Source organism: Helianthus annuus, chromosome 3 (genome assembly GCF_002127325.2).
Source record: "Helianthus annuus cultivar XRQ/B chromosome 3, HanXRQr2.0-SUNRISE, whole genome shotgun sequence".
NCBI classification, from domain to species: Eukaryota; Viridiplantae; Streptophyta; class Magnoliopsida; order Asterales; family Asteraceae; genus Helianthus; species Helianthus annuus.
This window is the reverse complement of record NC_035435.2, coordinates 84,068,198-84,082,592: the sequence shown is the minus strand read 5'-3', so window position 1 is coordinate 84,082,592 and position 14,395 is coordinate 84,068,198. Positions and strand designations below refer to the sequence as shown.

The 14,395-nt window shown below is 38.0% G+C and overlaps 1 protein-coding gene and 1 long non-coding RNA gene across 2 annotated transcripts; both read right to left on the bottom strand.

Moving 5' to 3' along the window:
• Positions 1-6,589: 6,589 nt before the first annotated feature.
• On the bottom strand, positions 6,590-8,179 carry LOC110931505 (plasma membrane ATPase 1-like). The gene is made up of 6 exons (XM_022174897.1): positions 8,167-8,179; positions 7,890-8,075; positions 7,462-7,577; positions 7,256-7,389; positions 6,983-7,167; positions 6,590-6,741 (listed from the first exon to the last, which is right to left on the bottom strand). The coding sequence occupies exons 1-6, from the start codon at positions 8,177-8,179 to the stop codon at positions 6,590-6,592; spliced, it is 786 nt and encodes a 261-aa protein (XP_022030589.1).
• Positions 8,180-8,580: 401 nt separating this feature from the next.
• Positions 8,581-9,263, bottom strand: LOC118490296. Its single transcript, XR_004889075.1, has 3 exons — positions 9,147-9,263; positions 8,916-9,026; positions 8,581-8,687 (listed from the first exon to the last, which is right to left on the bottom strand). It is a non-coding gene; the product is annotated as an uncharacterized LOC118490296 (long non-coding RNA).
• Positions 9,264-14,395: the final 5,132 nt, after the last annotated feature.

Here is a 14,395-nt window from a genome sequence, read left to right as displayed (position 1 = left end):
CAGTCCTTTTCGTTAAAAAGAAGGATGGGTCGTTCAGGATGTGCATCGACTATCGGGAATTGAATAAGCTAACCATCAAGAACCGTTACCCTTTGCCTCGAATCGATGACTTATTTGATCAGCTGCAAGGTGCTAAATGTTTCTCGAAGATCGATCTACGTGCATGCTATCATCAATTGCGCATTCAAGAGGAAGACATCCCCAAAACCGCTTTTCGAACTCGATATGGCCACTACGAATTCGTTGTTATGCCTTTTGGTTTGACCAACGCACCCGCGGTTTTCATGGATCTGATGAATCGTGTGTGTAAGCCATTTCTAGACCGTTTCATCATCGTGTTCATCGACGATGTCCTGATCTATTCTAAGTCGAAAACCGAACACGCGCAACATCTACGTTTGGTTCTCGAGCTACTCCAGGGGAACCAACTCTATGCCAAGTTCTCCAAGTGTGAATTCTGGCTGGAAGAGGTTCAGTTTCTGGGTTACATCGTGAATAGTCAGGGTATTCATGTTGATCCCGCGAAGATTGAAGCAGTTAAGAGTTGGATTACGCCTAAGAACCTGTCCGAAGTTCGTTCTTTTCTCGGACTAGCGGGCTATTATCGACGATTTATTGAAGGATTCTCTAAGATCGCTGTGCCGCTTACCGCCCTTACCCATAAAGACAAGTCTTTTGTTTGGGGAACCGAACAAGAGTCTGCCTTTCAAACCCTCAAGCATATGCTTTGCAATGCTCCTATTCTCACGTTGCCCAACGGAAACAACGATTTCATTGTCTATTGTGATGCTTCCAACCTTGGTCTTGGCTGTGTTCTCATGCAACGGGACAAGGTTATAGCTTACGCATCTCATCAGCTCAAAATCCACGAGAAGAACTATACAACCCATGATCTCGAGCTAGGCGCAGTTGTTTTTACATTGAAGATTTGGCGACACTACTTGTATGGTACCAAGTGTACGATCTTCACCGATCACAGGAGTTTACAACACATCTTTAATCAGAAAGAACTTAACATGCGTCAACGCTGATGGGTAGAACTTCTTAGCGATTACGACTGTGAGATTCGTTATCACCCACGCAAGGCAAAGGTTGTTGCCGACGCGCTCAGCAGACGGAGTTATTTGCTCAGTATTCGCAACACCCAAGCCCAGCATGATCTCGAAACCCTCATCCGCGAAGCCCAGCATGCTTGTTTTAATGAACGCACTTTGAAGAAAGAGAGGATTTATCACGATGGAGCTCAGCTTGTAAGCAAAGCAGATGGGATTTTCTATTATCTGGACCGAATTTGGATCCCTAAGCGGACCGATTTGCAAAAGATTATAATGAACGAAGCCCACAAATCCCGGTATTCTATTCATCCCGGTGCGGATAAAATGTACCAGGACCTTCGTTACAAGTACTGGTGGCCGGGCATGAAACGGGATATTGCTCTCTATGTTGGAAGTTGCCTGACTTGTGCGAGAGTTAAGGCTGAACATCAACGACCTTCTGGCTTACTCGAACAACCTCCAATCCCCATATGGAAGTGGGAGAGTATAGCTATGGATTTCATAACCAAACTTCCGCCCACGCCATCAGTTCACGACAACATTTGGGTTATAGTTGATCGTCTGACCAAATCATCCCACTTTTTGCCAATACGGGAAGACTACAAGGTAGAACGACTAGCCCGAATCTACACCGACGAGATCATTTGTAATCATGGTACGCCTCGTGACATCATTTCAGACCGTGATGCTCGGTTTACTTCGAGATTGTGGGAAACGTTTCAAGCAGCTCTTGGTACGTCGCTTAACCTAAGTACCGCATTCCATCCTCAAACTGATGGACAGACTGAAAGAACGATCCGTACTCTTGAAGACATGCTCCGTGCGTGTGTCATAGACTTCGGTGGTAGTTGGAACAAATACCTACCATTAGTCGAATTCTCGTACAACAACAGCTATCATGCCAGCATACAAATGGCACCATTCGAGGCCTTATATGGAAGAAGATGTTGTTCGCCTATTGTATGGCACGAGATCGGTCACTCGCAACTAACCGGTCCCGAGTTACTACAAGAAACGACTGACAAAATCCTCCAGATTCGAGACAACTTGTCAGAAAAGTTACGCCGATAGAAGACGCAAGCCCCTTGAAATTGACGTTGGCGACTACGTACTCCTAAAGGTATCACCTTGGAAGGGTGTGGTCAGATTCAGCAAGAAAGGGAAACTAGTGCCTCGATATGTCGGACCTTTTAAGCTTCTGGAAAGGATCGGAAAAGTCGCCTACAGACTCGAACTACCGGAGGAACTTAGTAACGTCTACCCAACTTTCCATGTGTCAAACCTCCGAAAATGCCTAGCTGATCATGATCTGATTGTACCTCTCGACGACCTTCAGGTCAACGAAACGCTGCATTTCGTGGAAAAGCCTGTCGAAATCATGGATCGTCAAACCAACCAACTCAGGCGCTCACGCATCCCTATCATGAAAATCCGACGGGAAGGCAAACGAGGCGCAGAGTTCACTTGGGAACTCGAAAGCGACATGAAGGCTAAGTACCCACAGTTGTTTAAATGAAGATCTGAAGCGAGAAATTGGTAATATCATTTACGGTGCTGTGCAGCTTCGAGCCTAATTTCGAGTCGAAATTCCCTAAACAAGGGGAGGCTGTAACACCCCGTGTTTTCGAATGTCAAAGTCAAAGTCAAAGTCAAAGTCCAAGTCAAGTTTCACTTCTTTGACTGTAATTAGTCTATTTTATGTTTTGTATTATGTGGAGTAAGTGTTGTCTATCAAAGGAATCAAAGTAATCGAATGTTTAATCGACGTGAAACGATTTACGACTGTGGATAGTAGGAAGTAACAATGCGATAAAGTTAACCAATCAATAATCAAGCTAATCGAATCATAAATCGAACTCGAGACTCGAATTATGCGAATTCGGTGTTATATTACTTGTGTGTGTACCTTATGTGTTACCTGTGCGTGCTTACCTTATGTTTTGTGTGGTGTTCAATCGAATCAATCGAAACTCGAATCGAAACTCGAAACTCAATCGAATGCAATCAAAATCGAATCATGATAGTAGTGGAAAAGAGGTTACGCGAGATATAGATGCTTGTATGTAGATATGGTGGTTGGGATTAAAAGTAATTTGAATAGGAAACTCTATCGTATTCGTATCATCTTCAATCGAAATCGAAATATCAGAAATCATCGCACCGAACACTCGAACCAGGCTGTTGATCGATCAGGCTATCAGCCGATCGAACAGCCTAGCCGATCGGACGGGCTGTCCGATCGAGCAGGCTGTCCGATCGGGATGCCTGGTCGATCGGCCAGCCCTTTCCTCTTTGGGAAGCCTATAAATAGGCCTGTTATTGTCATTCTTTCTACTTTTGGAAACCTTCTGACCTACCAGCTCGTGCTCCCCTTATTTTCTCAGATTTCTTCCGATTCCGGAAAGTTTTCATCCTAAATCTTGTACTTTCTTGATCAATACATGCTCCTACACCTTTCTATCTTTCAAATCTTGATTTCTAACCGTGAAATCGTCAAGATCTAAGCATTCTAGGATGATGTCATCATGGTGTTCTTCAAGAACATCATGTTTTGGCCTCAATCCACCAAGAATCACATGGATCTAGCCGATTTCCACATAAAAACACTAAGATCTATCACAGATCTGAACATTTACATGATGTGAAGGATTGAAAGGATGATTTTCAACTTTCTTTCAACTCTTTTACACTCAATGCTTTCAAACCGGTAGAAACGGAACTTGAGCCAACTCACTAATCATTTTAATGTTTGTGTGGTTCAAGATTTGGATTCTATCTACGAGGTTCACCGACTTCGGGTTAAACGTTAAACTACCGTTCCGAACCGTTCACCGGCTGGACTTGGGTGATTCCTGTCCGAGCAGGAGAAACAAGTAAGAACGAAGGTTCCATGGTTCAGCTCGTTGTCAAAATGCCTTAATATAACGTCAAACAATCAGAACAGCCAAGTGTTAGACGAACAGGCCGACCACTCAGGATGCTGACCGATCGAACAGGCTGCTCGAACGAACAGCCCAACCGATCGGACATGTCAGCCGATCGACCAGGCCAGCCGATCGGCTAGCACATGGCCCCACACCTTGACAATTTCATGATGTATAGTATTGAACGAAGTGGTGTTCGATCGAGCGAGCTGTTCGATAACATTACTCATCGGATCATGAGATACTATGCTTCAACCGTTAATCGATTTTCAACTCGTTCGACGTATTGGAGTGCCACCCGATCGAACATGTTGTCCGATCAGGTGACATCCAGCTGAGGACTCACTATCGAAGTGTCTAACCGATCGGTTAAGTCGGCCGATCGAACAGACCGTTCGATCGATCGACCTGAAAGGTAAGAACACTTTAGTGTTCTCAAATACTACAACGAAAACTTCAAAAGGACAAGCCATCATACACAAACACATCCTACTCAAAGGAAGGAACAATCCACTCAAATAGTCCAACCGATCGAGCCTACCGGCCGATCGAACAGGCTGTCCGAACGGACTGTCTAACCGAACGAACAACCCATTCGATCGAACCTACTGTTCCATTGACCAGGCTGCTCGACCCATCATCACTTTTTTCCATCTTACGCATTGCTCATCGTTATGCTATCGAACTATTCAGGCTAACCCTACTCTCAAGCGCTCCCTTCAATCCATCAATCAATCGCTGTGAGTATACTCGAACCCTTTTTGCTTTAGCACTTTTGGGTGTTACATACGTTACTTATTTAAAACACAATCGAACACACTACTCAATTTCTTTAGACGCTAACCGATTATGCATGTATTACGTGACTAAATGAATGCTTGTTGATTGTGTTTACACGTGGAATGCTGTCTACCTGCCTTAACGACGTAGTACTATAGTTTGGACTCAGCACCCGTTCACACGGGGGTTGTTAAGGACAATTACTTGCATGGATTACGGTGGTAATCATGTATTGTGAACTGTCTCGGACAGTCAACCCACAGTCATTGGTATCGATAGATCCATGTCGATAATTAACATGCTTTGTTTTCCTCTGTGTACGTGCTGGTTATGCATAAACTATTTCGAACTCTATATGCTATATCAAACTTGTATGCTCACCTTTACATTTCATGTATTGACTTTATTTTAACGTATGTGACAGGCAATTAGGATGCTTATCTGCTAGGAAGGCGAGCTAGGAATAAGCGTCTAGAGCATAGTTGTCTGTAGATCTTGCAGATCGAGTCTCTAGAAGCAATTAAACAATATTTATTTTATTTTATTTAAATCTGAGTTGTCGGAACAGAATTACTTAACTAGTTGTTATCTGTAATAATTTATTGTATTATTTGGGATACGGTATGGGACGTATCATTTAACTGAATAGTATTAATAGTTGTGGAAACTTCTGAACAATCTGTTTCGCTCAGTGCCATGCCCCGATGATTACGCCATCGGTTGGGGTGTGACATTTTTAGTGTTCCCCAATGAACATTTCCCTATATATATATATACTAGTCGTTTACCCGCGCGATGCGGCGGGAACCACAATTCAACAGGTACGCCGTCTAGAAACAACTTTCTCAACACACAAGTCACATCATCGTAATATCTATAGTTAATGTGCACATCAAGAAATTAGCAAGGCAACAACAATTCAACAGGTACGCCGTATGCCTAATTAGTGCTTTTTACTTGTAGGAGTTTTTAACAAAGCTCCAACCGTTCATCCCAAGAAACCGCCGTACCCATGGCGGCATGGACGCGGTAGAGGGGTTAAACCAAGAAACTGATGGAAGACTTTTGGCAAGAAAATGCACTGACATGTAATTTGCCTTGATTTTGAATTTTGGATTATGTTTCATGGTTTAGTGAGCCTGGAAATTGAGTTACCTGGCTGATTTATTGGCAAATTATAGTTTAATGATATCCAAACAATGATTATAGCCCAATAAAGATTTGACCTTTTAATTTGTTTACAAACACAATAACGGAGTTATTCTAAAAGATCAATCCGTTGTTTGGCCAACTTATTACAACATGCCATCCATCTCATTTAGTCTGTTTATAACTTAATTTTAACCTGTTGGGCTTTAATTAAAAAGATTGATCTTTTAATTTATTTAAAAAGAAAATAACGAATTATTTTTATAAGATCAATCTGTTTACGACATGTTTAGCCTACTTATTACCACACGCTATCTCATTCAGCCTGTTTATAACTTACTTATAACCCGCCGACCCATATGACTTGCTGGAAAAATATACCATGTTTCAATTCATCTTATCAACCAGCTAATCTAATCCGACTCTTACCACACTAAGCCAAACCAACCAGACAGATTGATGTGCCTATAGTTTAGACCCGACTTCGTTATACTTTTCCAAAGCTCAAGAAAATAAACCAAACTCGGAACAAATAACAAGTCAAACCCGAGCTGTGTTGACCCATTTAGCACCAAAATGGATAAATATGTCACAAAAACAAACAAAAAAGATAAGAGAGAGATTAATGGATAGATATGTCAGCGAGGAGCTGCAGTGCTTTCCTTGGCTAAGAAGGATAACTTAAGGACTGTGAAACTTTTGATATTGTTTTGAGAGTTGAAACTGATATTCATGCCACGTCTTCAACTGTGAAAGCGGGCTAGCTTTCGAGCCATGGGATATGGTTGATCCGATTGAGAACGCACTTGCTGATGTGGCTGCCATGTCAGACCCTGAAGAACACATAGAACACATTACGATTATCTCGATCACCATTCCAACAACGATAGAACAACAACAACAACCATACCCAGTAAATCCCACAAATAGCAAAGCTACTTATAGGGTCTGGGGAGGGTGGGATGTAGACAGACCTTGCCTCTATCCCTAGGGATAGAGAGGCTGCTTCCAGAGAGACCCTCGGCTCCAACAACGATAGAACAAATATAGATATTCTCGATCACCTTTTCGTACTTACTTTTTGAAAATGACCAACTTGGTTTATACTATCAACAAGATGAGCAGCTTTCCCGAAGAACGTGTGGACCCCGGTAGCTAACACAACCGCCTCGATTTCACCCTGTTTGCAAGTTGAACCGGAATAGACACTGTCACCAGGACCTTTTATGACCGGGAGAGACTCACCGGTTAGAGCCGACAACAAAATATGGGTTCACCGGTTCACGGGTGCGTACAAAATTACTAAAACATGATCAAGAAACAATTATACAACTTTGACAACTCACCTGGTCAATCTTTAACGGATCGCCATCGAGCAAACGAGCACCGGCTGGAATAATATCACCTAACTTTATACTAATCATATCTCCGGGGATTAACATGGAAGCATCTTCTTCATTCCATTTCCCATCTCTTAAAATCTTTTGATAGAATTTATAATCAGAATGAATAAATAATGAACAAAATAAATAAATGATATGAACGTATATTACCTTTGCTTTTGGGGCCAGTCTAGCCATGAGAGCAGCTGCTGCATTACCAGCATTGTTTTCTTCAACGAAACTAATGGTGGAGTTGATAATACCCACAGTAAACCATGTTTTTTGACCTTAAATAGTTTCTTTTGAACACTTCTCGTTATTACGATTGAATCAGATTCAGTCGTTCACTGTGACTCTAATTTACATTTAGGGTGAGCCTCTATCCCCAATTCTACCTGTTTGTACTCTACATCATGATTTCATTGTAGAATTTGAATTTATATGCATAAAAGCAAGTACAACATATGAACACAGTTTGATACCTTTTTATTCCTAACTCATTTTAACTAGAACCAAACAAATACTTCTTTAAAAACACCCCATTTTGACCTGAACTAATTTTTGCTTGAACCCATTTTAACCTATGCTAATACGCTTACATCTTGAGATAAAAACCTTAATTCTACTCTTGTTAGGGTCCATCAAATTCGACTCTAACGTTGGTATAACTCCATGTAATACTGAATACGATGTTGTTGCCCCAAATGTTACTGCTTTTATCTCCGAAAAATCTTCATCTCTAGGCACGTACAATGAGAGTAATGTCCTCGACTCCGACCAAGGTTCTGAAATTAATTTCACATAACAAAATTCATTGCATATACACTTAGCTAGCTGCCTAACTCAAATAGAAATCCAAACTATAGTATTATGTACCTGTGAAGGTCATTTCACGACCAGTTCGGCAACGCCTAGGCTAAGGATGTCTTCCCACCAAGCACGGGACTAGCCAAATTTGAGCTTGATTCAGGATCGCCAATGTCATTATACACATCATAATCATAAATTCTTTCGAAAGGCTTGCGCTCCCCTTCACCATTGCCTCGAAGAGACTCGAGATCTTTCTCCCTTAATGCCTTCAGCCCCACAGGCGTGTCTGACGGTAGATATGACTGTTTTCACCAACCGTAGACTGATTAGAGAGTCACTGATATACGATGGATTATACGATTTATTTTTACTTTTGTTTAGAAACGCTAACTCACACATCATCTGAAGCTACTTTTAAAGTTATATCATTGTATGCTATGAGAATAACATACAAACTGGCTTTTTGTACACAATAAAACTGATGAGTTCATCCAAAAGCGCAGGTAAAGCAGCTCCAAATATTTCTTTCTTATCAGAGCCAGTCTGATCACGATAAAACTGCAAAGCGCAGTCTAATTTGTGCCCATCTGCTTGATAAAGAGCATAAGCAAGAACTTTTGGTAGCCAGTTGACTATAAGTTGAACCATATCTGTATTCAACCATTTGGCCAACTCAAATAAGGTAACCACAGCTTTATTAAAATATATTTCGAGTATATAACCATATTACAAATTTTCTTTATTTTTATACGCTAAAAATTTATAAAAAAAGGTTTATGCTTGTTAACTGACCGAAACCATAGATCTGACCATACATCGCCTGTTGTACGACAAGTTGTATGATCCGCAGAACAGCCTTAATACACATAGTCATCTTCAGAGAAAAAAGTGTTCCCTCTATACTTCGCTTCACCATTCATATCGAACTGCAAACCCAAACAGGAAACACATAAATATATATTGGATCTTGAAAAAAGGAAACATTATATGCTGGTAATGGAAGATGAAATTTTTGGCAATGGATTGTTTAGGAAAAAGGCTAATACTTCTAGGCGCTTTTTGCAACTCGTACATCTATAGATAGTTCGCTATGCCTAGGAGCGAACTCATGGCAAGTCTGACATGCATCTTTAGAGTTTAAGAGCCCGATGGTGTGACAAGTGAACCAAAGATAACTCCAATCGCCATAAATTAAACAAACAAAACCAAACCTCACCTGGAATGAAACGTCGGACTTGTGATGAAACCCTACCCGCCATCGTCGAAGGCGGCGGTTAGGTTCTCAACACACCACCAGCGTCGTCGTCTAACCAAGCTCATCCTCCTACTCAACTACCACCATTTTTTATGCCGTCAAACGCAGCTAGCCATTATCAGTCACTTCTTGTTCATCTTCATTGTCTTGATGATTGAGCCCTAGAAATACAATGGTAAATTAACTACAATTAAATCAGCCATTAGCGGAGTTTATTAACCCTTAACTATATCAAAAAACACTGCTATTTGCAAGAAGATTCAGGTTAACCATTACAAAATAAGTACAATCGATACTATGTTAATCATATCATAAGCACTTGAAAAGGCTTGCAAAAGTTTCTACCCCATACACCTGTTGTGCACATGTGTTACAACTTTCATAGACAAAACAGAAAACAACCTAGACAACCTGAAAAAGAACATCTACCCCGAAACACGAAACACTGTAAAAAAGTTGCAGTCATACCTACGCTCGCTTCAATGCCCTCTGTTGTCAAACGATCCCTGTTTCTCCCAATGCCTTCTGTTACTACCGAAACCTAAACCCCCAACTCTACTTCTATTGTATGGTTCACTTCCATCCCACCTGCATAATCAAATTTCTTAAATGACATTTTGATCTACAATAATAAACCATAAAATTGTGTATAAATTTAGAGACATATCTAACCATACCTTCACAAAAACCAACAAAAATCTTGAACCCCTTTAAAAGTTTGAAGTGTATAAGTAGAGTTTCTCTGATGACTTTCCACAAACAGTTGGTAGACATGGAGCAAACGACCATCATATCTTCACCATGTCACAATCTACTTCTAATTGTTGGTCCTCTTTAGCAATATCCCCTGTGTTTCAAACGATGACAACAAATTGCTTCGAAACAACACCCACATCAAAAGTAAATGAGATATGTATAAGAAATAGGACTCACCGGAATTTGATCGGAACCTCACCAAGCGGTGAACCAGCTAGACACCAAAACACACCCACACCAAGACACAACCAGTCCCAAACCCAAGATACAGCCCCCACCCCACGCAAAGACCACCACTCTGACCTATTGAATTACTTCCACCAACCTGCACACTAACCAAACGTAAATAATCAGTAACAACATTTTCAATCCAAATGAAAAGAAACTTTTAGAGTCAGCACATTGATGTACAAATCAAAGAAGAGAATTAGGGTACCAATGCCGACACCAGCCGCGAATTAGGGCTTCATTCGAACGATTAGCAAAAGAAAACTCAAAAACTTACCCTTGAAACTCCTATCAGAATCAAGTTCATCGCTGCCCTTCATCGTTCTCTCGATTATGAGAAAATCGACGCCTCTCCGCCTCTTGTCCATTCGATTGTACGTAACAAAGATCAGATCGAAAGTCCTTCAAATGAAATGAGCATGATAACAATATTCACTACGAAAATCAAATGAAACCTACGATGTAGAAGAACCCTAGATCCAGACCTGGAATCGCCAGAGAGGGAGAGAAAGAGAGGAGGCGGGCGATTTTGAAATGTTTTGAAATGAATATGAAACCTAATGTATCTGTCTTTTTTCTAGTAGAAGGGTACAAATGGAAAGTGATATTTTTTGGTGCTTAAAAGACTTGTACATCATGCTTTAAGGGTGTTTTAAGGAAATTTTAATGACTTTAAGAAGTCCTTTGGATATGTATATTATATATAGTATAGATATAGATAGTGTAGATATATATATATATATATATATATATATATATATATATAAAAAAGCCCAAAAAACATACCATTTTTTTAATTTCTATAAAAAAAATCGCAGGTTTTTATACCTGGAAAAAAAATTAAAAAAAAATAATTTTTTTTTGTTGTATTGCACATGTGCACTATTACGGATATAGTGCATATGTGTAGTACATGTGTAGTACACATATAATCACATATATTGCACATTTGCAATACAACAAATTTTTTTTTAAATTTTTTTATGTATAAAAACTAGCGATTTTTTGTTAAAAAACTGTAAAAAAAAAATTGGTATGTTTTTTTAGCTTTTTTTAATTAGTTTTCTAGTTTTCTCATTTATATGTAGTTTTCTCATGATCCTCTCCCTATATATATATATATATATATATATATATATATATATATATATATATATATATATATATAATGTAAGTATCTATAGAAAACCCACTTTAATTTAGAAAACCCGGGAAACTCAAAGCTCCCGATGTTTTTTTCTTTTGAAAAAATTTACACATGTTATATACATGTTTTTAAGGGTTTTGAGCAAAAAAAAATCAAAAAAGCGCCGAGTAGTTATTTTTTAAAAAAATAAACAAGTTTTGGTGTAACACATGTTACAAATATGTCAGATGAATGTAACATGTGTTACACCAAAACTTGTTTATTTTTTTAAAAAATATCTACTCGGCGCTTTTTTGATTTTTTTTGCCCAAAACCCTTAAAAACATGCATATAACATGTGTAAATTTTTTCAAAACAAAAAAACATCGGGAGCTTTGAGTTTCCCGGGTTTTCTAAATTAAAGTGGGTTTTCTATACATCCTTCCCCTATATATATATATATATATATAGTCAATTGCACTTTCATTTACACTAACACGTGTAATACACTACTTTTTACGTTAACAATATTAGAAATGCACATGTGCATCTATATGTATCAACATGAAATAAGGTGTTTTGGTACATTACTCTCTTTCATCTATTATTCCATCCATAATACACAAGCATGCACATGTGCATTTTTGTCATTTCTTTGACAAATTTCGTAATTCATTACACATATTAGACAATTATACTTTCATTTACAATACCATATGTAATACACTACTTTTTACATTACCAATATTAGAAATGCACATGTGCATTTATATGTATCAACATGAAATAAGGTGTTTTTGTACACTACTTTGAATACACTTTCCCTTTCATCTATCATACCATCCATAATACACTTCCATTACCTCCTACCATCCATAATACAATACCATTACCTCCTACCATCCATAATACAATACTATTAACAATATTTTCACTTTATTACATGTATGTAAACACCATTTATACCATCCAATCAACATATTACATCATAAATTGACAACCATAACCAAACCATCAACCACTAGATATAACTAACCAAAAAACATGTATATGGGCCAACTTCTCCATTCAAAATCACAAACTTTTTGTACCAAAGCATGTTATATCATGGTTATACCTAATGACGCACATGTGCATTTTGAATATTGGTAATGTAAAAAGTAGTGTATTACGAATCTATATATATAATAAAGCAAACCATTGGGGGACACATGTCACCCAATGGTGCAAGCCAACTCAGCAAGCCATGTCAGCATCTATGTGGCACACCTCATAATTGAGGATTGAACCAAGTCTTCTCATTTACGCTTAACTCTCTCTCTCTCTCCTCTCAAGACCCTATTTTGTTCTCTCTTTCTTCTCTTCTCTGAACAAAGACGACGAACAGAGGAGCCAATAATTTTGATCAAGAATCAACGGATTTGAAGACAAATCATATACGGTAATCTCTAATTCGAGTATTTATGATCGATTATAGTGTTTAATTAGATCTAATCTTGCTGTAAATCAAATCCTCTAGATCAAATCGGCGTTTTAGTGAAGAGGTATAATCAATCTTCATTAGATAATAGTCTACATCGACGGTATTGATTCTTGATTCCGATATCCCCATCTTTTACATACGATTTCGGTTTATTTTATTGGATGTTTCAGATTCAATGGTTTTGAAGGATTCTTTGTTTGTTAGATTATCATACGCGACTGATGTTATTGTGGTATACAGTTTCTTTTTTAGGGTCTGTTATAGCCGATTTTGATTTTGGACGGATATATGTTTTGTGTATTAGTGTTTTAATTTTTTTTGTTCATATATTGTAATTTGTTGATTTTTATTAGCAGTTTTGACTTTGTTGTGTGTGTATATTTGATTTTTTACATGAATTCAATTTGTAATAACTTAACCCTATTTTTTAGGGTTTGAAATTTTTATTTGTTGTTGTTTTGTTATATGTTTTTGATTTTTACATGAATTCAATATGTAATAGCAGTTTTTTATTTTGTTACAGGTTTTGATTATGTAGTTAGGGTTCATATGATTTAGGGTTCGATTTCGTATGTGATTTAACCCCTGTATGATTTTAGTCAAATGTGTATCTATTTGTATCTTCACCCGTGATTCCATTCGTTACTTGCTGGATTGTTTATTTAGATTTCCAATCCATTGTTATAACCTCAAGTATTTGAACAATTGTGCTTATTTGGAAAGTTAGGTTTCTAGAAACCGTATTTGTTGTTAATTTTTTAATCTGTATGATTTCATTGTATAGCTGTATAGATGATGATGATGATTGATTGATGATGATTCTAGAAAGCAATAAAGAATCTTTAGTGTATCGCTTTTATATATTTTGTTCTATAGCCAATTTGGTGAAGAGGTGGTAGTTTTTAGGGTTTTGGAATAATCATAGTGGAATAATTTGTGTTGGGGCTGATTTATGTTGTATTGAGTGTATTTGTTAATGATACACGTTAGTGGTTTGTTTACTATGTTTATACATATTTTTTTATCATTTCGATTTCATTACAGATCTTTCAGTATCATACAGTTTGATATATGGTTTTAATATATCGTTGTTCATTGGATAATAGTCTAAATTGACGGTATTGATTCTTGAAACAGATATCTCCATCTTTTACATACGATTTCGTTTTATTTTATTGGATGTTTCAGATTCAATGGTTTTGAAAGATTCTTTGTTTGTTAGATTATCATACGCGATTGATGTTATTGTGGTGTACATTTTCTTATTTAGGGTCTGTTATAGCCGATTTTGATTTTGGACGGATATATGTTTTGTGTATTAGTGTTTTAGTTTTTTTGTTCATGTATTGTAATTTGTTGATTTTTATTAGCAGTTTTGACTTTGTTGTGTGTGTATATTTGATTTTGTACATGAATTCAATTTGTAATAACTTAACCCTATTTTTTA

What these genes read in the sequence shown, in the direction of transcription:
- LOC110931505 (XM_022174897.1), bottom strand. An exon ending in GACTGGCCCCAAAAGCAAAG is followed by an intron (nt 7,390 to 7,461) that starts GTAATATACGTT and finishes TTCTATCAAAAG; the next exon opens with ATTTTAAGAGATGGGAAATG. An exon ending in TGGTCATTTTCAAAAAGTAA is followed by an intron (nt 6,742 to 6,982) that starts GTACGAAAAGGT and finishes TGTGTTCTTCAG; the next exon opens with GGTCTGACATGGCAGCCACA.